The sequence below is a fragment of the Malaya genurostris genome, chromosome 3, assembly GCF_030247185.1.
Source record: "Malaya genurostris strain Urasoe2022 chromosome 3, Malgen_1.1, whole genome shotgun sequence".
In the NCBI taxonomy this organism is placed as follows: domain Eukaryota; kingdom Metazoa; phylum Arthropoda; class Insecta; order Diptera; family Culicidae; genus Malaya; species Malaya genurostris.
In genome coordinates this window covers 1,882,104-1,909,626 of record NC_080572.1, presented here as the reverse complement: position 1 = coordinate 1,909,626, position 27,523 = coordinate 1,882,104, and the positions used below count along the sequence as shown (strand labels likewise).

The 27,523-nt window shown below is 37.0% G+C and overlaps 1 protein-coding gene across 2 annotated transcripts in view; it reads right to left on the bottom strand.

Annotated features, from left to right (window-relative positions):
• Positions 1–4,764: 4,764 nt before the first annotated feature.
• LOC131434878 (serine/threonine-protein kinase BRSK2) overlaps positions 4,765–27,523 on the bottom strand; it is a 42,805-nt gene continuing 20,046 nt past the window's right edge. Inside the window, exons 5-14 of one of the 2 annotated variants that reach the window (XM_058602105.1) lie at positions 22,818–22,968; positions 22,544–22,759; positions 14,675–14,874; positions 14,278–14,615; positions 14,038–14,208; positions 13,823–13,978; positions 13,595–13,761; positions 13,168–13,527; positions 7,202–7,332; positions 4,765–7,144 (exon numbers count right to left, since the gene is read on the bottom strand). In XM_058602105.1, coding sequence (XP_058458088.1) covers positions 7,069–7,144; positions 7,202–7,332; positions 13,168–13,527; positions 13,595–13,761; positions 13,823–13,978; positions 14,038–14,208; positions 14,278–14,615; positions 14,675–14,874; positions 22,544–22,759; positions 22,818–22,968 — 1,966 coding nt within the window. In that variant the 3' untranslated portion in view covers positions 4,765–7,068. Of the gene's footprint in view, positions 7,145–7,201; positions 7,336–13,167; positions 13,528–13,594; positions 13,762–13,822; positions 13,979–14,037; positions 14,209–14,277; positions 14,616–14,674; positions 14,875–22,543; positions 22,760–22,817; positions 22,969–27,523 lie in introns of both variants that reach the window. The other variant, XM_058602102.1, reaches the window with a different exon arrangement.

Here is a 27,523-nt window from a genome sequence, read left to right as displayed (position 1 = left end):
ATTTTTAATTCCAATGTAACAGGTCTATGATTAAGACTGGATACATTATAACGCAAAATTAGAAAAATCCGTAAAAAATCATAAATAGTAGCTTAAATAAATAGATATTATTCCCCTAAATTCCACATAATGTATCTGTTTTGAAAAATCTGCCTTCCAATTCCCGTAATGCAGAGAAAAACAGGCTGATATAATGAACATTTATCAGTAGTACTCTTGACTGAATAAATCAGGTCCAGATGCATTTGTCATCTGGACGTCTATCACCAGAGTGCATCTCTTATCCAAATATCGAAACTGAATCGATCTGAGGGAAATTAGTAGCAAATTACTTTCGAAACAAGTACTTGGATACTATACAATGTTTTACCGTTTGTTAGCTCAACAACACAATCTATCCATTTACTTTTGAGCAGTGGAATCGTTAAAAAAATTTCTTGGTAGACCAACCATTCAAACGTTCGGAAGAATTTGTTGAATCACGCTCGATAATGTTGATGCTTGACAATCCAACGAAAGATCACTGAAAAAGATATTTCCAACGTAAATTAACTTTCTTATACTAATTTCAAAGAAGGAATGTTTAACCACAACAGAATCAAAAGCTAGAAGGACGGTCAGAGCATTCGCACGGCACCACCCGCGATCCCATTTCAACCAGAATATAAGTTGATTTTCTGAATTCGATTGGTTAAAATTTGGTACAACTAATCGATTGTTGTTTTAACTAAACTGCCATTTTTGTTTTTCGATTAGCAGAAACGATGGTTGAAACAACTAATTTAACTGTTTGAAAAAAAAATGCTGTCAATTAGTGAGGACACATACCTTCCTATTTCAACAAATATTTTAGTTGAAATAACTGGTATTATTATTGAAACAAAATTCTGTTAGTTGAAAAATAAATCGGTTTTACTTGTTTTAGACATTGCAAATAGTTGAATCAACTCGAACAATGTTATTGATTTGCGAAAATAATCAAAATATACTTACTGATACATGTCATGATCTATTTGAAATAAGTTCGGTATGTTGAGATTCATGAAATAAATATCGTTGTTAAAATAGAAAACAGTATTTTATATTGACATGTAATATCATTATGGCTGGGAAAACCACCGATCACTGCTGATTTCAAGTGATGTTAACCAAGGAATAAATTATCATTACAAAATCAGAACTGATCTGATCTATAAGTGATTTTGATTTTTGTATGATCATGATCATGTCAAATCAAGATCAGTAAAGATCTAAATTCTAAAAAAAATACTTCTGATTCGATCGGAAATGATTGATGTAGAAAAATGTTTTTATTCAGCAAAAATGCCCGGAGGGGCGAGTAAATTAGCGAAATTATTAAATTTACCTAAAATGAGTATTGAAAGATGATGCCTTCAAACGGTTCAACTAAAGTTATGCACTGATATTTTTAGTCAATTTATATGAGCTTGGGTGCATCAACCGCTGGGAATTGGAATTTTGCGACGACAATTCAAACGCGCCATTCAAACGCAGCGCGTTTTGTGGGTTTGAAACCCTTCGTTCCTGTTACTTTTATAAATTAAATTCATGTCAAAAAGCGTTTTATTGCTAATGCATGAACATCATCATCGGTATCAAACAGCTGGAAGTAAAACAGTCTGCTGGAAGTATATCAATGATCGAATTTGAAGCATAAAATTTTTGCGCATACCTGAAAGATCTCGTAATGATCCTTCATAAACATTTTCTAATTTGTCATTAAATCTTTTTCATCTATCTATCTTTTCATCTATCATATCTCAAATCGAATGAACACAATTTCACCAAACGCTTTAACCATCGATGTTGTTTTCATTAACATTTTGAAGCGACGCGAACAGATTTCAACTAAAAAAGTTGTTGATTTTGCATTGTGATTATTGTTTTGCCTTCAACTGTCTCTGGCATTTGACAGCATTCAAAACAACATATTTTTCAACTACTTGAATATATGCAAATTAAAAACCATATTGGTAGAATCAAAAAGAATTTAGCTAAATCAACTATCGCAAAAATCAAAAACTGCGATATCGCAATTTTATGATCGAAGGGTTCTCCGTGCGGATACCAGAAATTGTCGCTAAACTGGGTCATTTGCAGTACCGGAGCCGAAATGTCCACTGCGCATAGGCCGATCTCAAGCATGGCATGGCCACTAGAGATGGTCAGATAAGCATATTTTTCAACCCCGAACCCGATATGTATAATAAAAATCTTTTACCTGTACCCGACGCGAACTCGAAAAAATACGGGTATTCGAGTTCAAATACACTACTTTTGCTTTTCTCTACAGAAAGGTATTAGAATTGCTGGAAAAACCGTCTTTCGAACGGAGCCTCGGAGACCCATAGTGTCATATACCATTCGACTCAGCTCAACGAATTGAGCAAATGTTTGTGTGTGTGTCTATGTGTGTGTATGTAACAAAAATATGCACTCACTTTTCTCAGAGAAGTGAGGCTGAACCGATTTTCACAAACAAAGATTCAAATGAAAGGTCTCATAGTCCCATAGCCTGCTATTGAATTTCATTTCGATCCGACTTCCGGTTCCGGAGATATAGGATGATATGTACCAAAAAAAAAAAAAAAATATGCACTCATTTTTTTCAGAGATGGCTGAACCGATTTTCACAAACCAAGATTCAAATAACTGGTATTATGGTCCTATAGTTTGCTATTGAATTTCATTTGAATGTGACTTCCGGTTCCGGAGTTATATGGTAATATGTGAAAATTTGAGAAAAAGTTTACACTCAATTATCTCTGGAACAACTCAACCGATTTTCGCAAACCATGATTCAAATAAAAGGTCTTACAATATTCTGAAAATTTGTAGAACATTTTATCTGGATCCGATTTCCGGTTCCGGAACTAAAGCGTTATAAGTGGAAAATTACCAATTTTATTAGTATTTTTCCACGAACGATGGCTAAAAACAGGTACAAATCCCATAAAACTGACCGATAAATTCTTCTAGTTTGCAGAGCTTGTAAGTTTGTGGGCATGAAAACCTAATTCGGCACTACTGGTCCCCTCTTTTCCTGTTCCGACAGCACCGAAAGTGGAGAAGAAAAACTCCTAAAACTAAATTCACTTCGATTTCTCTGCTATGCTTGAACCGATTTTCACAAATCTTAATTTGAATTAAAGTTCATACTGTCTTTAAAGCTACTGTGAAATTTCATCCGGATCCGACTTCCACTTCCGCAGTTACAGGGCGATGAGTGTCAAAGTTTTCGAATCGCCATATAGAGTGACATTATGTACAACACCGAAAGAAGAAGAAAACACAAAACGAACAAGGCGTGCTTTGTTCTATTTCGTACACGTTGTGTAGTGATGTCGATAATAATAATAATAATAATAATAATAATAATAATAATAATAATAATAATAATAATAATAATGATAATGATAATAATAACAATAATAATAATAATAATAATAATAATAATAATAATAATAATAATAGTAATAATAATAAAAATAATAATAATAATAATAATAATAATAATAATAATAATCCCACAACATGTTTTATGCTGCTGATTCATGCTGTTTAGCTTGACTTTCAAAACTGTTCCAATTTGAAGGTCATATTTGTTGGTAGTAAACGAACCAACTTCGGCTATTCCGTTCATCTGAATCCGGTTTCGGAAGAATTGGAAATAGTGATCAAAAACTGCAAAAAGGATCTCACTTACTTTTCTTGGAGATGGCCAAATCGATTTTCACAAACTTATAGGTTCAAAAGAAAAGCCTTACAGTTTCATACGGAATTCCTTAATTTGTTGTTGATACTACTTTCGGTTACGGAACTACAGGGTAAACAGGTTTTATAGAGTTTATGAGATTAGGTCCGAGCAAATTTTCCTATTTCTATTCAATGAACAGCTGTTTTTGCGAATTTCACGGTTATATTTATGATGTAATGAGTAATATGAGAAAGACATCATTACACCACTAGGTGGATTAAAATAGGTTTTTTTTAGATTAGCATCACTCTTTTCGTATAAATAGGCAACGTAAATGCCAAGCGCTTGATTGGAAAAACGATACCGAGTATGTGACATAAACACTGAAGCATGCTTTTGTGAACCACTCGAATCAATCTGAATTAATTGGTGTCAAGAATGAGCCAAAATTAGTGTCAGAAATTTTTTCATAAAATGATGAATAATTCATGAGACTGCTTCGAAGAAAGAGAAGGGCATTACCACACCACTAGGTGGATTAAGATGGGTTTTTAATTCCGAACTTGAAAATGTATCCGTTAAAAATGAAAAAAAAACACTCACACCCGACCCGAATTCGACAAACATATTTATTTCTGAATCCGAACCCAATAGCCGTCGAATTCGGGTTCGAATCGGGTTTCGGGTACAAATACCCGACCATATCTAATGGTAATGACCCTGGCCGCCAGTGTTTCGTTCATGGAGCTATGATTGCTTTTGGATATAAGATGTTTAAAACACTGCCTTGAAATACTAACTAAACCACACATTACCTTCCCGTGTTCCCACGACTGAAACGTGGCCGGTGAAGGTCAAAGTGATACAAAATCTTTGGTTTACGTAATATGTCCATTCTTTGACGAATACGATTCTTTATGAACTTCAGTTTTACTCTTCTCAGAGCGCGTGGTCAAAATGTTGCATCAACTTCTAATTGAAATTAACAGTTAGACCGCTTGGACGAATAGACTTGTTCTTTCAAAACATCGGAAAAAGCATGGGCGTCGTTTCACTGTTTTTTTTTTCATAGCGCGTGTATGTCAAATGTATATTTTTTTCTGTTTTGTCATTGAGAACAATAATACTTATCCTTACAAAACATGGTATTGATTTTTACAGTGCCGTTTTTGTTGTTTCTGTTGCTTTTTTCTGCTGTCCAATTTTAAACTTCATTGAGATAAATTGTTGCCTTACCCATGTGCCATTGTTTACATTTTCTACTACACATTTTCATAATCTGCGTACATACTCATCCCTGGTTCCTATATATGCTTCGCGTTTTGTGTTTGCATTCTATTCTCAAATTCTACGGTGTCCACTGTTTTGTTTTTATTCAGTTTGCAGCTTTTTACAGTGCTCTTCACTAATTCGCATTAACATCTTCATTCTCCTCATCATCATCCTTAGCGTCGTTAACCCCGGTAGCGCCTTAACGGCCATATTGTATTCGATTATGGTCAACAAGTCGGTGCCTGTTTTCATATCTTTTGATTCTTTTCTGGGTGAACTAATAATAGTCATGAAATCTAGTTCGTAGTTGTGATGCATCATTTGGGTGTATGAGTTATGTGTAGCTCCACTATGCGCTTCCTTGTGTTCGTTTTGCTTAGATACTTAGATAAGTAGTTTATATAGCATTGTTTCATCTGAAGGGTTCTCACGGTTAGACAATTGTTCACAATCATGAGTAAGTAAACTGTCTCTATTCATTTTTTGTGTTGTCCATATTGTATATTTCGCTGCTTTAGTGTATGTACTTGTTTTAGTTTTCTAACTGCATGTGGCGGATTTTGCATCGAATGTGATAGAAAGATATACTAACTAAGCAGTATTTGATTAACATTTGTTGTGTGTGTGTATTGTGTGTTTTCAAACTCTTATGCTCATCAAGTGTCATCATTCACCACTTATGTTTAGTTGTTTTGTAAAGCTAGATAAGCCGACATCATCAATCTAGCTTCTGTATTTGGTTAGCGTAAAAACTAATAAGCGTTTAGTTGTTTGATTTTCTTCCCGTACCGCAATTTTAAACCTTATTCCAACGCACAGAAGCTATCAAGCCATATGTTTTAATATTTTATACAATCATAAAAAAAACATTGCGAGATCAAAAACATTCTCACTTCTGTAATCATACATAAATCTTATATTGCCTGAAAGTTTTATATAAGTTTTGTTACAACGAAAATAAACAATATTGCAAAAGTTTTTAGCTATTATGAAAATTTGATATTTAGTGATATCGAGTATAGGATCGTGTAGTTGTTGACTCACTTTTATTTTATATCAACAAGAAAACACCATTGAGAATCCCAGTAGTATATGTGTGAGTGAACCTGTTGCTTCGTTTGTTTTATTATGGCGAGTTGATAAGTAAATATAAATGTTAACTAAACAATTTCCTGTCTTCACGTTGGACTATCATTCTTATTGAATGTGCGTAACTTGCATGTTTCGAAGCCAAGTGTTCCTCCCAACTGCAGCTAGTAGTAACTGAACGCTATTCACGTGTTATAGATGATTCTGCAGTAAAATTGGCTAGTATGTATTTATTTGTTTGGATACGATTTCCTGCGATTGGCGTAATATTTTTCAAATTTTACCTTCAACCACGCCAACTCTGATAATTTTCATCACTCTGGTTTAGTATTTATTTTCACTAGTTGATACTTGTAGGCTTCATAAATCGGACATTTCGACATGATTCTAACATGCAATAATGCAAAGCCAAATTGACTTAAAGTCCTGTCTTTTGTTTTAGTGTTTGATAACACAACATGATTGATTAGATGAGCATGGCTTTTTGGCTGATCGAACGTGTCAATTCCATTCAGGTATGGTTGCTTTGATCGGAGAGGAACTGAGTACGTCATATGAAGGAATTTAGTCCGCTGATATGACGTAATAGAAAAATAAAAATTGCTGAAGCACGATTTTGTTGATTTTGTCATAAGCCTAGCTTTTATTTATATCTTACACAAAAAAAAACAGTCAGACCCTTGCTTTTGCTTGACTAGTTCTCTTGTTTTAGTCGATCAGTTCTTCGAGATCTAATCGACTGTTTCATCACTCGAAGCTTTAGGGTCGTGAAAGCACGTGGAATCGCTGGTAGGAGCAGTAGGATCATCATCAACAACAGATACGGATAGTGTATCAGTGTCGCCAGTAGGTCCTGTACATGCCGCCACCATCGACGGTGACGAGGGGATTGATTGTTGCTGGTGAAGCACATTTCTGGACTGGGACTCGACCGAATCGTCACCGTCGACGGGAATGGTGTTCGGTAAATCCTATCAGAGAAATAACTCTCATACTAACGCACTACCGGACATTGCCGCCGTTCGTTCGGCGCTGCGCTCGCGTTCCCGTTCGGTCGATTCCGAGCTACAAACCATGGTAACAATATTATTCTGCTGCTTAACAGTAATTTTCAAAGCCTACCTCGATCGTACGGTTTTAATCTCTATCTCATCAGACGAAACTGAATTCTTATTGGAGGATGTTGCCGAAGAACGGCGTGCCTTGCCGATACTGCTGTTGTCGTAGAACGTCTCTGGTTCTATGTCCGATTCCTGCTGCAATAGAGAAAATTTTTTGGTTACTTACACACAAGAAAATAATGAAATTACACGGCACGTAAATCAAATCAAACCAAATCAAATGTGAAATGGACATTAGTTGAATCAAGGATTTGATTGAAAACCATCATCGATGTGAAAGTAAATTGGAATGTTTTGATTTTTCAATGAATAATATAGCAAATTTTATTTTACGCTTTGTTGTGCTTTTAAAGTATATTCATAAATAAAAACCTGAGAAATAATTTTATATTCAATTTCCTGTTCCAAGTATGTGCATGAAAATAGGTGTAAAAATTTTATCGGTGTAGCTAGAGAATTTGGCACACACTCAATGGAAATGTTGCTATATCTTAATCAAAGAAAGATAAACGAAAATGTTTCATGCAAGGCTTCCCACTTCACGTTCAATCACTAGCCTTGCTCTTGATTACAAACAAATTCTCACAGTATTCGTTGAAAAATGAACACAGTTTATTTTGATACCTTTAAAATTTTCCATTGAAATATATGCGAAACAAAATACACTTTATATTACGAGAAGTTAGGGGTATCAGAACATAGAGGCAGTATAATTTTCTATAACGGGTAAAAATCCTTCAAAATAACAAGGCTAAAATCAACTCCCAGTTCTAGCAAATAAAATTGAGTTATTGTTACTAACATCTAACCACTTGCGTGACTCAAAAAGCGCACGCTCTACTAGTTTCTATATCGGTTGTTACGTTACTTATCAACAATAAAAAGACAGTGTAAGACTTGAAATTACCAATTTGATACAAGGTACAAATTTCACAACGATATTAAAACTATCTAGCGGAATTAAATTTTAATTAACTATTTTTATGCGCCTTCAATCAAAATCTGTTTATGAAGATATAAACAACGAAAAAACCTTATGTTCAGAATGCTCAAAATTAATTTAAGTAGAGTGATAACTCATTATTTAAAATTCATATATCAAGATAATTGTAATATCACAATCGATGTTTAATCCTTATATTGTTTTCTTCGAGTTTATAATAGTGCATAGAACAAAAAGGATTATTCTGCCTTTCATAATTTTCTTCACAAAGTACTTTAAAAAAAATAATATCCTGGTTTTATTTATGTTTTACCTTTTTACCTATTTTTATATATATAAAAAATAGGTATAGAATTCGCTCAAACTTTCGAAAATTTTTCCGAGGCCCGGAGGGCCGAATGACATATACCAATCGATTCAGCTCGACGAACTGAGCAAATGTCTGTGTGTGTGTGTGTGTGTGTATGTGTGTGTGTCCGTATGTGTGTTGTCAACTAAGAGGTCGAGATCTCAGAGATGGCTGGACCGATTTTCATCAAACTAGTCGCAAATGAAAGGTCTCCCCGTCACCCAAAACGCTATTGAATGGTTTTGAGATCGGATGTTTACTTTCTGAGTTATACAAAGTTTTATGTCAAAATTTTCAGTTTTTTGACAGTATCTGTCACAATTGACCTTGAAAACAGAATATGTTTTCAGACTTAGATTCCGCACGGTAATACCTATCCAACAAGCCATAGATTGTTAAAATCCGTCCATTTTTAACGGAGATATCGAAATTTTTCTGTAAGCGACTTTTCCCCCTATTCCAGCAGTAGGAGTTTTGAGCGCTGTATGACAAAGAAATGCTTGGGAGCAACGGAAAACACGATTTTTTATACTGTTACATACAATTGTTTCTAAGAACCAAAAGGATTGTGTACAGCATTCTTTTTCATGACATTTAGCCTCGGACCGATTTTGGCACGGCTCGTTTTTGGCAACATAATCGTTCGAATATGACATATATAAACCAGATGATGGCAGAATTTTTTTTAATTATTTTGTTTTAAACTACTTACAGCAATAAATGCTGGAACAACATAACATCCATATACCATTCGAATCAGTTCGTCGAGATCAGCAAATGCGTGTGTGACAAATAACTTCAATTAATTTTCTCGGAAAATTTCTTTTCTACAAATTCAGATTCATACGAAAAGTCGTATGCTCCCAAACAAAGTTCCTGCATTATGTTTGGTTCCGACCTCTGGTTTCGGAACTACAGGATGATATGTGAAACGAAATCAAAATTGTGTAACTCATTTTTCTTGAAGATGGCTGAACCGATCTAAGATGCAAATGAAATCTAAGAATCATCTAAGATTCAAATGAAAAGTTCTATAAAACATCTTGCTTTTCAGTCAGATCCAACTTCCGGTTTCGGGGATTGTATAAAAATGTCTATTCCACATAATTTAATCAGGTTTATCGGGTTAGCAGATTTGGATAGTCGATAAAAAAATTAACTTTTTTCAGTTTTAGTGGTATTCAGTTGTCGATCAGAAGGCACCTAAAAATTTAATTCGTGCTATGATCTCTCAAAGATGTCTTAACTGATTTTCAAATGTTTTGAAACAAATGTAAAGTGTACAGCTACTCAGGTGAATTTATCTGACTTCGGCCATACCGCTTTTAGAATTCCGGTTCCAGTATAAAATCGTTTCTCAAAGCTCAATCGTTTTCTCAAAAAAAGCCTAATCAAATTTCAGAAACAAATATTTTAATTAAAACAAACTTATATACAAAAATTAATTATTTTATCCAATTATTCCGGTTCTCGAATTACATGATGATGAATTTTTAAAATTCAAACCGATATAGAAGATGACAATCCCGAAAAGCTTCAAAGTTGAACTCAAAACTGTTGTAATTTATTCGTCATATGGCCATACGAATCGGTTTGGGTTATGCTGGTTCCTGAATACCGGCTCTGGAAGTACCTTAAATTGCCGTAAACTCTAGAGTGGAACTTACATATCATGGCATGTTTAATCGATTATCACACTTCTAGATTCAAATTCGATCCGATTTGCAGTTTCGACATTACAGAGTAATGAGTGATTAAAATCTCAAATTGTCGCTTAAAACGAGGGTCATTAAAATAATGTCATGAAAACTTAAACACCGAAGAATATTCATGCAAAAAACACATGCGGATTGATAAAAATAGGTATCATCTCACTGCTAGGTGGATTAAACACGTTTTTTATATATATAAAAAATAGGTATAGAATTCGCTCAAACTTTCGAAAATTTTTCCGAGGCCCGGAGGGCCGAATGACATATACCAATCGATTCAGCTCGACGAACTGAGCAAATGTCTGTGTGTGTGTGTGTGTGTATGTGTGTGTCTGTATGTGTGTTGTCAACTAAGAGGTCGAGATCTCAGAGATGGCTGGACCGATTTTGATCAAACTAGTCGCAAATGAAAGGTCTCCCCGTCACCCAAAACGCTATTGAATGGTTTTGAGATCGGATGTTTACTTTTTGAGTTATTCGAAGTTTTATGTCAAAATTTTCAGTTTTTTGACAGTATCTGTCACAATTGACCTTGAAAACAGAATATGTTTTCAGACTTAGATTCCGCACGATAATACCTATTCAACAAGCCATAGATTGTTAAAATCCGTCTATTTTTAACGGAGATATCGAAATTTTTGTGTAAACGACTTTTCCCCCTATTCCAGCAGTAGGAATTTTGAGCGCTGTATGACAAAGCAATGCTTGGGAGCAACGGAAAACACGATTTTTTATTCTGTTACATACAATTGTTTCTAAGTACCAAAAAGACTGTGTACAGCATCCTTTTTCATGACAATTTGCCTCGGACCGATTTTAGCACGGCTCGTTTTTGGCAACATGATCGTTCGAATATGACATATATAAACCAGATGATGGCAGATTTTTTAATTATATTGTTTTAAACTACTTACAGCAATAAATGCTGGAAGAACATAACATCCATATACCATTCGAATCAGTTCGTCGAGATCAGCAAATGCGTGTGTGACAAATAATTTCACTCAATTTTCTCTGAAAATTTCTTTTCTATAAATTCAGATTCATACGAAAATTCGTATGCTCCCAAACAAAGTTGCTGAATTATGTTTGGTTCCGACCTCTGGTTTCGGAACTACAGGATGATATATGAAACGAAATCAAAATTGTGTAACTCATTCTTCTCGTAGATGGCTGAACCGATCTAAGATTCAAATGAAATCTAAGAATCGTCTAGAAGCAAATGAAAAGTTTCATGATTCTTTAAAACATCTTGCTCTTCAGTCAGATCCAACTTCCGGTTTCGGGGATACAGGGTGATTAGTATAAAAATATCTATTCCACATAAATTAATCAGGTTTATCGGGTTAGCAGATTTGGATAGTCGATAAAAAAATTAACTTTTTTCAGTTTTAGTGGTATTCAGTTGTCGATTCAGAAGGCACCTAAAAATTTAATTCGTGCTATGATTTCTCAAAGATGTCTTCACTGATTTTCAAATATTTTGAAACAAATGTAAACTATACAGCTTCTCAGGTGCATTTATCTGAGTTCGGTCATACCGATTTTAGAATTCCGGTTCCAGTATAAAATCGTTTCTCAAAGCTCAATCGTTTTCTCAAAAAAGCCTAATCAAATTTCAGAAACAAAAATTCAAATTGAATTAAACTTATATACAAAATTAATTAATTTTATACATACATACAAAAATTAATGAATTTTATCCAATTAAGCTTCAAAGTTGTACTCAAAACAGTAATTTGTTCGTCATATGGCCATACGAATCGGTTTGGGTTATGCTGGTTCCTGAATACCGGCTCTGGAAGTACCTTAAATTACCGTAAACTCTAAAGTGGAACTTACATATCATGGCATGTTTAATCGATTATCACACTTCTAGATTTAAATTCGATTGTATTTGCAGTTTCGACATTACAGAGTAATGAGTGATTACAATCTCAAATTGTCGCTTAAAACGACGGTCATTAAAATAATATAATGAAAACTTAAACACCGAAGAATATTCATGCAAAAAACACATGCGGATTGATAAAAAAAAGGTATCATCTCACTGCTAGGTGGATTAATCACGTTTTTTACACTTCTTGCGACTCCATAGTGTGATCGCCATATTCAAGCCAACAAAAGTTTTTTAGGTTGCATTTCCGTTATCATTACATTGGGAAAACCTACCGATAGCTATCGGAATCAATGCAGAAATTGTATGTTATAATCTTATAATATCTAAGTTATTGCTACATCAATTCACCGTTACGATTTAGATATACGCTTACGTATTTATAATGGTTTCGCAACCTTTTTTCAACTAGTAGCTAAAACCATAGCTGTAATTAATGTTAGAATCAAGTAACGATAACTTACAAACTATAGCTAGTTCAATGTTTATGTTATAAAGAAACACTGCCGTCACCTTGTTTTAACCAGTATAACATAAAAATCATATTCGTGCTCTTGTTGCAACATAGTTTGGACTTAGTCGCATCAGAACTATTTGCGGATTGCTACTTGGGCAAGAGGACAATGACCCGAATCATCGAAGCCTCGTCACTAGCGCCCAAAAAAGACACCGGGCACAAATTCTATCGAAAATGTTTGAGTAATTAAGAAAAATATACTTGCAAGCAAATATTTTTTTCCGTTTTATTTAAATGTCTTAAATTTGGTATTCCCTTCCATCAAGATACGCCAAAAATCTTGTTGGAAAAATGCTTCGAAGATGCACCGAAGCTTCTTCAATTGAAAAATTGAAATGAATACATTGCTCACTTCCGGTACACTTGTGCCACCTTTCTTGAGGAACAGACTATTTTCAATGATAGGACTCTAAGAAAAGATAGATCAGATTTTAGCGCAGTTTAAAATTCCCAATTGGAGCAAGATTTACGTTCTCGCTTTCCCTTCCACCGTTATTAATTCTCGTTGAGTCCCTGTAAAATCAACACTAACTAACACAATTCACTTACATGCTTGTTGTAGTTAACCCGATCGCTCGAGTCCGATCCGCACGATATGCTTTCGGCAACGGATGTCGTCGAAACCTTATTGTTGAGTTGATTGGTCGGGCTCGTCAGGGCTGGGTAACGTTTTGAGCAGACCTGTGCCTGAATGTGTTCACAGATGCGCCGGAAGCGTCTGATGTTGCCGGAAATCAGCGTAAACGTTATGGCGAATAGCATATCGTTCACATCGCCCTGTTTGCAGATCGTGTTGATGTCGACCTGTATTCGGACGTGCCGTTGGAACATCGTCGGCCCCGTTCCGCCCCTTTTATACTCGACACGGAATGACATTGGCGATAAGACGCTATGCGATAGTTCTGTCATCTGAGAATTTTTTTTAAATGATCAAACGATCGAGTCGAATGAGTTACTAAGGCTCTGCAGAACTTACCGATAGAAAAGCATGGATAAGATGAGCTTTCACCGTCGCAAGAGGCTTCCCTTTGACCAGCACGGTGAAGGTTTCGTCCTTTTCTGTCGTCATAAGATTTCCGAACCAAGACTTTTTCGTTAACTCGGGCGATGACTCCGGGGTAAGGTGCACTTCTTCGGTTGAAACTGAAACAGTATGATTGAATCAGAAAAATTATTTAGAATCAACCGACGATCGAGTTTTTACTTTGCAGTTTCCTTCGGTGGAATTTAGGACTACCTAAGAAACTATTTTTTATGTTTGTCAGCCTTGTTTTCCATAGTTGACTTCCGGTTGTGACGCCCGCAAGTTGAGGACTGCCTAGGATCGGCGATCCAGGAATAGCGTTAATAGAGGATGTCACTGAAAATTGAATTTAGAGTTTTTGATGAGCTCGAAACAATAAAAAGTAAGAAAGTTACTGTTATTAGAATCTGTTTCCGAGAAAAGTCCTACAGTAATAGCCGGTCCTGAGTTTGCTCGATGGTGAACCGGGGAAGAAGGATCAATGAGCTGTGACTTCCGATCACGACTGGCATAGTTTGCATGTCGATTCACTACAGAATTCGGCGAGGATGGCGGATGTAGTTGTGCTGAAAAAAAAAACACGAGTTGAAAGTCAGTTAAACACTAACGATTGGCATGATTCGACGGATTCATACAAAGTGGTTGACTTGAGTTCACCGGCACTCCTCGCGTTGGACTTTGATATGAGCTCCGGGAAAGCGGAACGGATGAAGGTGAGCGACGGGTGCTACTGTGACTGCGACCATTATTGAATGTTTGCCGTCGTGATGTCAACGGTGAGCCTTCACTTATCTGGCCATACGAAAGACTATTGCTACCGTTAATTCGAATGGTGTCCAACCGCTTCCTCGGTGGATCTGCTATTTCGATTATATCGTTCCGAGGTCTGAGAACATCTTCGTCGTCTTCTACTGCTGGCCGTCGACGTTTTCGATCTAGTAGTAGAAAATAGATTACCTTCTCCGTATTGTGACTGTGGAAGTGGAACCAGAATTTAGTGACATTGCCTTAACACATACTGAAATCACATACTTTGGGCTCAAAAGTTCTTGTATTAGTTTTTCCTTTTCCTTGAAACAACCTAACGAACATATGGCATTTAGGACGTCCGTATCGACAGCAGTGGCGTTCGGGATCACATGCGTTTGGACGACCTCCATCATGGGCAGCTCGAGCTCTAGTTCCCCTTTGCCACCGGCGGTTACCCAGGGGTGTTTGTTGATTTCCGACAGCTGTTTCGTGAAAAGTAAGAATAATTAGGGTTCTGAATTCCAGTAAGATATTCTATCAAATCAAAATTTTCAAAAATTTTTGACAAATACAAAGAATTCCAATGCCATCTTTTTTTTCAAATAATGACAGTTCATTGAACATTCACTAAAGCACCAAATTGTAAAGAAACACAATGCTCTTAGCAGACAACCGATGGAAAGATTCAACAATGATATTAAAAAAATGTTTGAGCACTTCAAATTGGAATGCTCGATCCTTAAAATCGGGTGAAGATAAATTTATTTTATAACCCTCTCAGAATTCATATTGCTACTGTGACAGAAACATTTCTTAAACCAAATGTCAAATTTAAAAGCAACCCACATTATACGGTTCATCGATTGGACAGCTTTACTGAAATGCGTGGTGGAGTTACCAGTTTTGTCCAACGGCCAAATTGAAACCATTAATGGAATGGTCTATTTCATCGCTGGAGCATATTTGCCATTCCAATGCGCTGTTGGGTAACAAATAACATTCGTTAAAGGCGATTTGCAAAAACTCAAAAGATATCGATCTAAATTTTCTCACTATAGGGGGTCGAAATGCAAAGAATGTTCAGGGAAACCTCTCTACAATTGATCTGTATCTAACAGATTAAAGTCATAACACATGGATCAATAAGTCCCGAGACTAAAGCAGAGATGGCGCTCGTAGTAAACCAGTAATCACGTCTTTCTAGAGTACTAACCTTTGCTTGAAACGGGTCAAAATTTTAAGTCGATCCGACCAGAAACAGCTGAGTTATCGAGGTTGGAGTAAAGTCGTTTTGTAGTTTGTTTAAAAAATGAAAAAAACCGAGTTTCGTGTTTTGATAAAACATTGTTTTTTAATGGGTAAAAACACCGTGCAAGCGAAACAATGGATTGAAAAATGTTATCCGGACTCTTGTCCATCCACGATTTGTCGGTGGTTCGCCGAGTTTAAACGTGGTCGTACCGACACAAATGACGCGGAACGCTCGGGTAGACCTGTGGAAGCCGTTACACCGGAAAATGTGAGTGAAGTGACAAAAATTTTAATGAAAGATCGTAAAGTGAAGCTCCGTGAGATTGCTGAGATGACACAGATATCATATGGAAGTGTATTTACTATCCTTCATGAAAAATTGAGCATGAAAAAGGATTTTTCCAAGTGGGTGCCGCGATTGCTTTCGAAGGAACAAAAACAGCCTGCTACAAGTCGATGAAAACAATGGCGAAATTGAACGAATTGGGCTTTGATCTGCTTTCCCACCCCCCATACTCGCCAGATTTAGCCTCCAATGACTACTGGCTCATTGCTGATCTTTAGAAAATGCTCCAGGGAACAAGATTTGGCTCAAATGAGGAGGTCATCGCTGAAACTGAAGCTTATTTTGAAGCGAAAGATATTTTTTTTTATAAACATGGTATTGAAAAATTGGAAAAACGTTGGAACCATTGTATCACCCTAAAAGGTGATTATGTTGATGAATAAAAAAAATTTTGCAAAAAAAAATGTTGTTTCCATTGTTAGTCTCGGGACTTATTGATCCATGTGTTATTTGGAGTGAACTGCATCCTGCAGACTTTGGCTAATGAAGCAATAATTAATCCAATTAGCTATTCAACTATCATAGAGCTAATTGGGTTGAATACAGATCACGCATTGAAAATCAAGAAATTGTTTCAGTAAATTTCGCTGTCATCGATACAGTAACAGATCACTTGAATCATTACATAATTGAAACTAGGAGTCTTTCAGTCCCCAAAGCTCAAACTAAATTTAATTTTCCTATCATCGACGAAAATCTTCAGCTACTCATTCGGTTGAAAAATGTTCGTCGACGACAATATCAACGTTCTCGTGATCCGGCTATGAAAACCATAGTGAAGGATTCACAAAGAGAAATTATTGATAGGTATACTCTTTTGCGAAAGGAAAATTTTAATATCTTCCCAAAGTTACCTTGAGACTCTTGGTTGACATTTTCAGCAAGTGTTTTCATTAGCTTATTTCCCTTAGGGGCTGTCCATAAAAGACGTCCCGCCGCAAGGTGAAGGTGGTTTTTCACAAAACGTGACCTTTTGTAACAGGGGGAAGGGGGGTGGGTTGTTGGAATGTGACGTCCTATATTTGCTGCATTTCTGAAATACCTAATTATATTACTGCTTTGCCCTATTTCCTGAAAAAAACTCCACAATAAATGTTTACATTCTATGGGAAAACGTGTATTTGTTGATGTAAAAGCTTCTTGTAAATTCGGAAATGAATGATGCAGGAAATCATTTTAGTTGTAATCAGTAAAAGTGCACGTAGCGGTGAGAAAATTGACGAATATAATAAATTTTGCCTAATATGAGTAAAAAAAGATGCCTTCAAACGGTTTAACTTAAGTTATGCACTGACAATTTTAGTCAATGAATATAAGTTTGGGTTCACCAATCGCTTGGAATTATGGTTTTTTTAACTTTCGAAAATCTTATAATAGGTAGTAAGCAGATGTGAAATATAAACCACACAAAGAATGAAAGAATTTCAAAAAGTTTGTTTAGTCGGTCGCATAGAAATTTCATGCTTCTTGATGTATTTAAAATTCATTCAGCAACACAATGTTGGCGGAGCAATATCAATAAAACCAACAAATAACATTAACATATATGCTGTGATTATCAATAATTATAATGATAAGAAAAACATGTTGAATCATAAAGCATGTCATGCAGCTGATTAAGTTGCCCTGTTTAGCTTGAATATCATACACAGAAGTAACAGCCCGGATAGAAGTGATTTGCTAACCATTTATTAAAACCAAACATCTCAGTGGTAGAAAATAACATTATTTAGTTTGAAATAAGAGTTAAAATATCAAAAATCATTTCAAAGTCTGCAACAAATAGCGACAAAATATAAAATTCTACCATTTTAACTTCAAAGCAAGAGCAAAACATTTATAGAAGACGATTTTTTCAGTAATTTGATTTTCTAGCTTTGAGAATAGTATATCATAAGAATTTCTCTTATCTTATTCTGATGCAGTATATTCAATTGTATTCCATTTGAACAAGGAACCACTGGATCAAACTGGTATGCCTCATCAATAACGAAATAAGATATAATAACAAATCTTGGTGCTAAATAGATTTTGTCTAATCTATCAAAAAGATTCCATCGATTAAATATCAAGAAAATATGAAGTGTTGCTATGACAGCACAGGAACATCAAGACAAGATATGATGGTACTATTTGCTATTATTTTGATTTTCGTTTACAAAGGAGGAGTGCAAGTTTTGCTAGGGCAATTCAAACGCGCCTTTCAAACGCAGCGCCTGCTGTGTGCTCAAACCCTGTGCTTCTGTTACTTCCATAAATGCCAATGTCAATGTCATGTCAAAAGCGTTTTATTGAGTGTAATCAAAATAGTGCATCATCATAAACATCATCATCAGCATCAACCAGCTGGAAGTAAAACAAAGTTTTTTGTCGCTCTAATCATTATGTGGTGTGAAATATTTTTCTAAACTAATTTTGCAATGCTCCGTGCTATTGCGTAGAGAATGCTGTTAAATTAACAATATCATTGTGATTACGATCCAAACTTATTATTTTCATGAAATTTTCATCTATCATTTATTTCTCTTAATCTAGTATTCATAGCGTAACGAAACCGGTTTTTTTCCCAACTCTGTTGATAAGGAGTGTTAAAAGAGCGTTTCCCAAAGATTCAAAATTGACAATGTTCCATGATTTTGGAAAAGTCTCATTGACACGCGCAATTCTTAGTTATTAATTTCTTAATAATTGCTGTTATTACTAATGTTACACCCCTCAGCGGGGGATCAACGATTTCAGAAATAGATCATGTCATGTCTTATCTTGATCATATGTGATTTTGCTCACTACCGATTTTGTGTGATGGAAGATCCGTACCGATTTTGATCGATGTGATTTAAAGATCACTGATCAGAAGTGATCTTTATTTGGGAAGATCACAAGCGATCTTCTTCGGCAGTGATCTCGACTTGATGAGGTTTTGAACTTTGTTTTCTCAGCCCTGTATGCTACACTAACGAAATGTTATTCCTTAGCTAAAGAAATAAAATATATGTGTACCCCTAGGAGAATTAAAACAAATGATTTAAATGTTTCATCAATTCCAATCAAATACTTTTGTTAAATTATCTAATGAATATTAATAAAATAATTTCGATGGTTTTGTAGTTTTAGAGATATTGTTTAATCAACGACACGATCAGGCACTCTGAAGAAAAATCGAAATAAAAAGTGTCCTTGAACGAATCATCACCAGTTACCGCAATATTGAGGGTCCCCTTGTTAATCATAGAAATAATCATCTGCAGCAACACTGCTTTGCTAACTATGCGTTAGTTACCAAGGAAATTCAATATCATAAATAAACAAACAAATTGAAAAAGCATTCCGTTTCATTGCCAATAGTTACACAAAAATTGGCTCAATAGGATTTAATTTAATAACGTAGGATTTTACATGCAATCTATTACCCTAGCGCATTAAAAATCCAGATCCGAGTGGAAAATCTATAAAACTTTTTAAAGATACGAAGAAAAGTGAGAATCGTGAAGTTTATTTCATCAGTTTTGAATAAAATAGAAATTAAACACGTAACATTAGAAGGACCATGATCTATCATAAAAATCAAAACTAATGGAAAATAATAAAAATGCTGTGTCTTGCGTATTTCTACTAAATTCCTTTTTTTTCATTCTTACACCCGCAACGTGTTCTGTAAACGGAAAATGCGCTTAATTATCTGATTGTTCTGGTTTTAAATACACTAATACTCGGACTTCAAATCGGATTTAAATACACTAATACTTTTTGAAAAATTACGATAGTGTTGAAATAGAGCCAAATCTCAAATGTCTGCTCTAGAGTTAGCAATAGAAATTGGACATAAAAAGAGGTTTGTCAAAATGATATATAAAAGTGCCTCACACAACGCTTTGACCATTTTTTGAAAACATTTAGGTTATATGAAAACTTTTAAAAATGTATTCACTGTGGTATTTAGTAATATCTATGTAGATGTACTTCGAAGTAATCCATAACCGAATTATTTTTTCTACTCGTTTGTGCACTCGTCCGATTGTTGTATCATGCCTTCATTCTGAGAATCTATTCAGGAGATATTTTTCGATATCTCGTAGAAATGGTAAAATAAGGTGCTCTGGAAAATCTTTTTCGAAATTTTTAAATCTGAAAGAATTGAATATTCAGTTACTTTTGCTACAATCTAGTTATAGTTTGGCAGATTTTCAAAGTCTCCAATCAAAGATGCATTATTGTCGTTTGGATTCAATTCAAATTCAAATCCAGTTGATTCGTAACTGAAATACTGGAGTATTTTGGCGCATACTTGTACTGGTGGAAGAGCAACTAGAAATACATCATTATTAATAAATCTAAAAGTTGTCGAGACGCGATAACAATCCTTCACATTAACATAGTGTTTCACTAAATCCTCAAGCGAAATGATCCTCGTGATTCTTAAGAGAGTGCTACTTCACTTCGAAGATATTCCATTTTGCGGATATTTACACCATTGTTGTTCTACGAAAATAGTAAATATGAAACTAAGGTTACTGTTATTCTGAAACAACAATTTATTTGCCTGCGTTGCCAGTTTTAAACATTTTTGTAACAATTTCACTTTGACATTTCAAGTTACTAAGGGGTAGTTAAATTTGCGATACAGTTTTGAATAGCGAGTGGCAGGCCGTGTCGACTGTTTAATCTAACGACAGCAATAAATAATAAATCGATTTTTTTCCTCATATTTGTATAGTTTGTCAGACATATTGAGTATGTATTGAATTTAATTTATTTTGAATTCATGACATGTGACATAGGGGGGTGGGGGTCTTTGCTGATGTGACAATTTGTGACAAAGGGGGGTGGGGAGTCAAAAATTGCCAAAAAAAGCGCGACGTCTTTTATGGACAGCCCCTTAGACGCTAAAGTAATTTCTATCCTTAAACCCGATAAAAACCCAGCAGAAACATCCAGTTATCGATCAATAGTTTCAACTATAAGAAAACTTTAAAATAAAAATATATTATTAAGAATGATGTCTCATATAAATGAGAATTCTATATTTTTAGCAGAATAGTTTGAATTTCGTCTTGAGCATTAAACCTCTCATCAACTTGTTACAGTAACAAATATTATAAAAGCAACATAGAAAAGGGATTCGACAGTATTTGGTACAAAGGTTTAATAGCGACAATGTCGGACTTCTAGTTTTCCAGTTATTTGATCAAAATGATTCAAAATTATTAAACAGATCGTACTCTCCAGGTTAGCTATCAGAATTGTAAATCTCTATCCGTACGAGCAGGTGTTCTTTAAGGTTCGAGAGCAACTCTGATATTGTATAATATGTTCACTTCTGATCTCCCAAATCTAACCGTTGGTTGTTGGAAATCTCTACTCAGTGACGATACAAGTTTGTTAGCCACAGGTAGAAATATACGAGTGATCTGTAGTCTACAAATGGAAAATACGACAAAACTGCTTTTCCTAAATTAAACGATAAACACGATGCAATCTTCAATTGAATCGATTCGCTCGTTGTATTAGTTAGTAAGTTTCCCCATTACATATTACAAGTTGGTATACCATTTTTTACTACAAAAAGTCACAAAATTGCGGAAGCAAATGATGCCTTAATAGTAATAACCAAATCATGTATATAATAGGGCTGAAAAGCCATCACTTCTGACTGAGCAAAGTAAAGTCACGGCCTTACATTCCTTTTGTGAAATTTGGCCTTTCTATTTCAACAGACCTTGCAGCCGATTCTGAGCGCACAGAATCATTGCATGGCTAGTACTACGATCCTACTGACACTTAGAACTCTTCCTGGTCGGAGCTCGAACATACGGCAACTGGCTTGTAAGACCAGCGCCCTATGCATTGAATTGAAAAAATACCTGTGATTGAACACCCAAGTTAAATCTTTATATTTTAAATTGAAGTCATATTGAAATAAACAAAACATTGAAAAAATAAGGTACATGTATCAGTTATACGTAAGTTTATATGACTCTAATAAAAAAACGAATGGCATGTGACAGTAAACGAAGTGTAGTGGAATTGACAGACTAAAAATTTAAGAGAAATTAAATTAATTAAAATTGTTCCAATCTATTGACTCTATTGTATTAAATTGCAACTTTTTGGATATTCCAATTTTTTTCTTTTAGTTGTTGTATGTAATAATCTCGCTGAAGTGGAAAGTGTTGTGAATTTGTCCATCGGTTCGCAATGTGGGTTTTGAATTGCCCCGTACCGCGTTTTCTTAGTCTGTTGTCATATTCCTCCGCAGAAAAAGAAAGTACACACGAAATTAGTTGTCCATTAAATTGAAATAACAACAAGGGCAGCTTGAACCAATATGGCAATGTTTGTACAACTGGCAGACTTTGCTACGCAAATGTTCATGTATTCGAAAGAACATGAATAAATAAATGAATAACTATTTCACCCAATTCGGGACAAAAAAAAACTTAATCCCACCTATTAGACCACTGGTTGATCTTGGAGTTGAAAGGAAACAGAAACTAAATAGAGAACTTAATTGCAATTTGCAACACTGGATTGAGCACAGCAGAACCATTACTTACCGTAAGTCGTTTTTCCGGGTTCACCTCGATCATACCTTTCAGTAGGCTTTGGCAGTCCGGTGGCACAAAGTGTGGAATGTGAAACACACCTCGTTTCACCTTCTCCAGTAGCTGTCGCAGGTTATCATCATCAAAAGGCAGTGCTCCGACCAGTAACGCGTACAGAATCACCCCACAGGACCACACATCGGCCCGTCGACCGTCGTACTTTTCTCCCTACAAACGGTGAGATTTTTGGTTTCGATGACCAAACAAGCAGCAGTTTTCTACTCACCCGAATCACTTCCGGGCAGGCATAGTGCGGAGATCCACAGGATGTTTCCAGCATTGAACCCGCCGGCTGCAATGAGGCCATCCCAAAGTCGGCAATTTTAATATTGTTCTTGTCGTCCAGCAGCAGGTTCTCCGGTTTCAGATCGCGATGGCTACAAAACATGGAAGGAAACAAAGGAAAATATTATAATCAATCGGAAATCCGACCTGGTCAACTGGATTTGTGAAATTGAATTCTCTTTGAATAGGATTTATATATCAATTGAACTGTAACTTCCCCATCGATGGTCTCTTTCGATTCTGTAGAACCGAGTTTGCCTGTTCAGGTTTTAGATATTATTTCTTGGAACTCGTTCAACAGTGCTAACGATAAACTGTAATTGGATTCAATTGCCATCGGATCATCAGATCTATACGTGCGGTTTAGTAAGAAATTAAATTGGCATTCTCTTCCGCAACTGTGGTCTGCTCGATTCTGTCTTAGCCCGAGAATCAATTCTCACAATATCATCAAAGGAAGTATTTCATTTCGGTTCTCAGGTCAGAAAAAAGTGCTTCAATTCTTCCTTAATTTTGTAATCTTTTTCTTACAACATATATGCATTTTAGAGTAGTCAGAATAATTAAATGTTTTAATTCCAAGTTGAATCAATCATTTTGTTCAAGGGTTATATTGCTTCCGATTCGAAAAAATTATAAGCATCTTTCCATCAATCTAGGAAACGATTTTTTTTTTTCAAAGAATTGCAAAGTACCGAATGGTACATGATATACCATGCTTATAAAGTCTGTTTTAATCCACCTAGCTTTCTCATATCAATCATCATTTTTTTTTTGTTTTCGATTATAGAGGTTTTAACCTTTAGGTCATTCGCCTCTTCGAGTCAGAAAAACTTTCTGACCCTATGTGCGGGGTTGGGAATCGAACCCAGGTGGGCTGCGTGAAAAGCATCGACTTACCCATTACGCTACACCCGTCCCCTAATCATCATATTCTCATACATACATATATATGGTATTCTATTCAGAATGTTTGTCTTCGATTCTGAGAAAGCAAAGATTTTCTTTTTTCATTAACTAGTATAAGCTACAGAATGAAAAAGTCCTCTGATCGGTTAGGCCATCCACGAGAAAACGAAGTGAGTGAGCTATAACCCATGTCGGTTCTCATCAATGTGGTAGAAACAGGTGGGGCAAACACAACTGTTTTGTGTTAGTGAAATTAACTTTGCCAAGTTAAACTAAAAATCACGCGCTTGCTTTCGTCACATCATTCGGACTAAGTTGGCATTGAATCAAAGCATGATTATTTTTCATGTATGTCGTCATACCGAACTATTTACAATTTTTTGGTTACCAACGCAAGCAAGCCATGTGGTCTGTCCACCTGTTTATATCACATTGGGTTCGTATGGCCATCAACCAACATGACGTACAAACTCTCTAATTTTTATTATAATTTTGATAATTTTATACGATTTTGAAATCGTATTTTGAACAATGGTGTTATTTTTGTTGAATCCGAAGAATGTACTTAATTTTTGGTAGAAGCATGAAATCTTTCATTTGAGATTGAGAATATCGGTTCTGCCATCTCTGGAGAAGGTGAGTGAGATCCTTTTTTGAGTATATGACTATTGTCTCCCGTCGTTAATCGATTACCGAGAACCAGGATACCCGACTGCCTACTGGCTTCAGTAGGTCAGAGGACAATTTAGAATATTTTTAAACATTTTTTGTTTCGCCGATTTCAGTGAGGTACAAAATCAAACTCGGAGAAATCTCATCTCCAGGTTTTACATAAATTTTGTTTCGTTTATCTGGCATCCGAGAACTCTTTGTCCCACCAAGTACGGGAAGGTCTTTTGTTTGTAGTTGTACAAGCGAATCGTTTGATTCGCGCTTATTCTTTTACCTTAAGTATCGAACAAACGAAAAAATTAGATTCCTCGAGCATAGGGAGCATTTTCTTCTAGTCTTGAAATAATACTTTGATTTTTTGCCTTTCTCATATATCATGGAGGATGGCTTCCGGTTCACTGATGCCCTGACGATCTTAACGGTACTACGCTACGGTCTACTCGTCTAGTCCCCGACTAAGGACCTAGACTACCCCGACGGAGAGTTCCTCGGCGAAGGAATTTCTCCCGGCACCGAATCACCTTTTACGCCACGCGGGACACCCGAAGGAGTGCCGAGGTCGGCTCCGCGATTCCGGTTGTAGCATGGCTTCCGGTTCGCTGATGCCCCGACGACTCGAATCGGTGTTGTAGCGTCTACTCGATTAGTCCCCGGTGATGGATCTTCCGAAAACAACCATGGCCAGATAGAAACTGCGTTAGGTAGAAGTTTACCTCTCCGTGTTGTCTATTCATCCTCGGCGACAGATGTGGTATGAGCCGATGAGTCCATCTACCTTTCTTCGTACTGTCCCACTTCTGCTGCCACTTCGCCATCGAATCGATTCGAACCATTGTTCGCACGTTTCTGTTGGTTCTGCGCTGATCGCATGTCCCCCTACATCTATCTCGATATGCTGGATTAACTTGCAGTTGCTCACCAACAGCACTTCCGTTTTGTGGTGAGCTATTTGTAACTTGACTCCGTTCATCCAGCCCTCAATCGTGCTTATCGTCTCTGTCACCGAGGCCTCTACTTCTTCGAGAGACTCGCCCATCACCGTCGCGAAGCCCACGATTTTCACTTTCCTGGGAAGTTGCTGTGTCAAGACCCCATTGTACATAGCGTTCCAGAGAGTTGGACCGAGAATGGATCCCTGAGGGACGCCCGCCGACACTCGCACTGACCTCTGTCCTTCGTTCGTATCGTACACCAGAATTCTATTGTGGAAAAAACATAATCTGGAACCCGCATTCTGTGTAGCGCTGTGGCGATGGCCTCCCAGCTGGCATTGTTGCAAGCATTCTTCACGTTCATTGTGACCACAGCGCAGTATCGGTCACCTCTTCGCTTCTGTTTGGACGCCTTCTCAGCGCTCTCAACCGTCGACACTACTTGATGAAAACGAACTGCATGTTCGACAATCCTCGTTCGCCTTCCGTGCATTTCATCGACCTGTTGAGAATGATTCTTTCCAGGAGTTTCCCAAGTGTGTCCAGCAGGCAAATAGGCCTATACGAGGTAGGATTACCCGGTGGTTTACCTGGCTTCGGCAGCAACACCAGCTTCTGGATCTTCCACATGTCTGGGAAGTTGGCTTCGTTCAAGAACTTCTGTAACACAGTTCGGTTTTCAACACCAACGCGGTTTTCAACGCCACGTTTGGTATCCCATCCGGACCTGGAGCTTTGCGGCTTGTGTAAGCTCTTTGTTAGAAATTTGCCGATCAGCAGAATCGGCTTCTTCTTCGCCATACGGTGTTGGTGGAAAAGTAGTCGGGTCGTGCTTCGGGAAGAGACCCTCCACGATCTCTTTCAACTTGTTCGGGCACATTTCAGCTGCGGTGGACGGACCCTTGATTTTCGTCACCACAACTCGATACGCGTCCCTCTAGTGATTGGCGTCTGCTTCTCGACACAGTCTCTTGTAGTAATTTGATTTGCTACGCCTAATCATCCGTTTGAAAGCGGACCTGGCTTCCCGAAAAAAACGACTTGCGTTCCTCTATGTCTGTTTCTGTCCTTGCTCTCTTGGCCCGCCTTCTGGCTCTGAGGCAAGCAGCTCGTAACGTACTGAGCGTCTCGTTCCACCAGTAGGCTGGGCGGCGGCTATTCGTTGGTTCCGATTTTCGCAGCATTGTGGTGTCGCAAGCCATCACCATTCTTCTTTTCAGTTCGGTCGCATCGATGTTATCGACGCCGCCGTCCGGTCGAAGTGCCTCAATAAAGAGGTCCTTGTTAAAGGTTTTCGTCTTCCACTTTCGCCCATCGGTAATCCTTCTCCGTGTCGCCACTGGGATTCGTTGGCCGATGCCATAGTGTATCGCTTGGTTATTCTGCTGCCTCACTCCACCGCCCAGGCATTGAAGTCTCCTCCTATGACTACTGGTTTTCGTCCGATTAGCTTATTGGTCAACTGTTCCAGCACCTGGCCAAACTGCTCCACTGTCCACCTCGGAGGGGTAGGCAACTGCATACAAAGACGCCGTTAATCTTAGCAATCACGAAACCTTCACTTGCACTCTCAACCACTTCCTGTATAGGGAATCTTCCCATGTCGTGTATCGCGGCCATTCCTGTTCTATCTGACACCCTGTTGCCATTATCAGGGGAACTTGATACGGCTCTGAGATTATCGCAACATCGCACTTCGTTTCTGTCATTGACTGCCATAACAGTTGCTGTACAGTATCACAATGATTCAGACGTATCTAGGTTATCTCCATTACTTGTAAGCAGGGCACTTGAAGCTACCAGTCTGATGATCATCTCCCTCCTCCGAAGTGCAAAGCATACACTTCGGTTTTTGCGTGCAGTCTCTCGCAACATGACCCATCCCTCCACATTTCCAGCGCATTTTGGATCTGTCGGGGCTTTCACAAGCTCCTGCTCGATTTTCAAAGGCCAAACACTTGAAGCATCTTTCCGCTCTCTTTTCCACTCGCGGTACAGCTCTCAGTAGGCACCGCGACCATCCAATCGTTATTTTACCTACCTCCAATATCTTGTTAGCAGCAATTGTTGGTAGACGAATCAACGCGGTCTGTGTGCCGCCATATGCTTTCCTTAGACGGATTATAATTTGCAC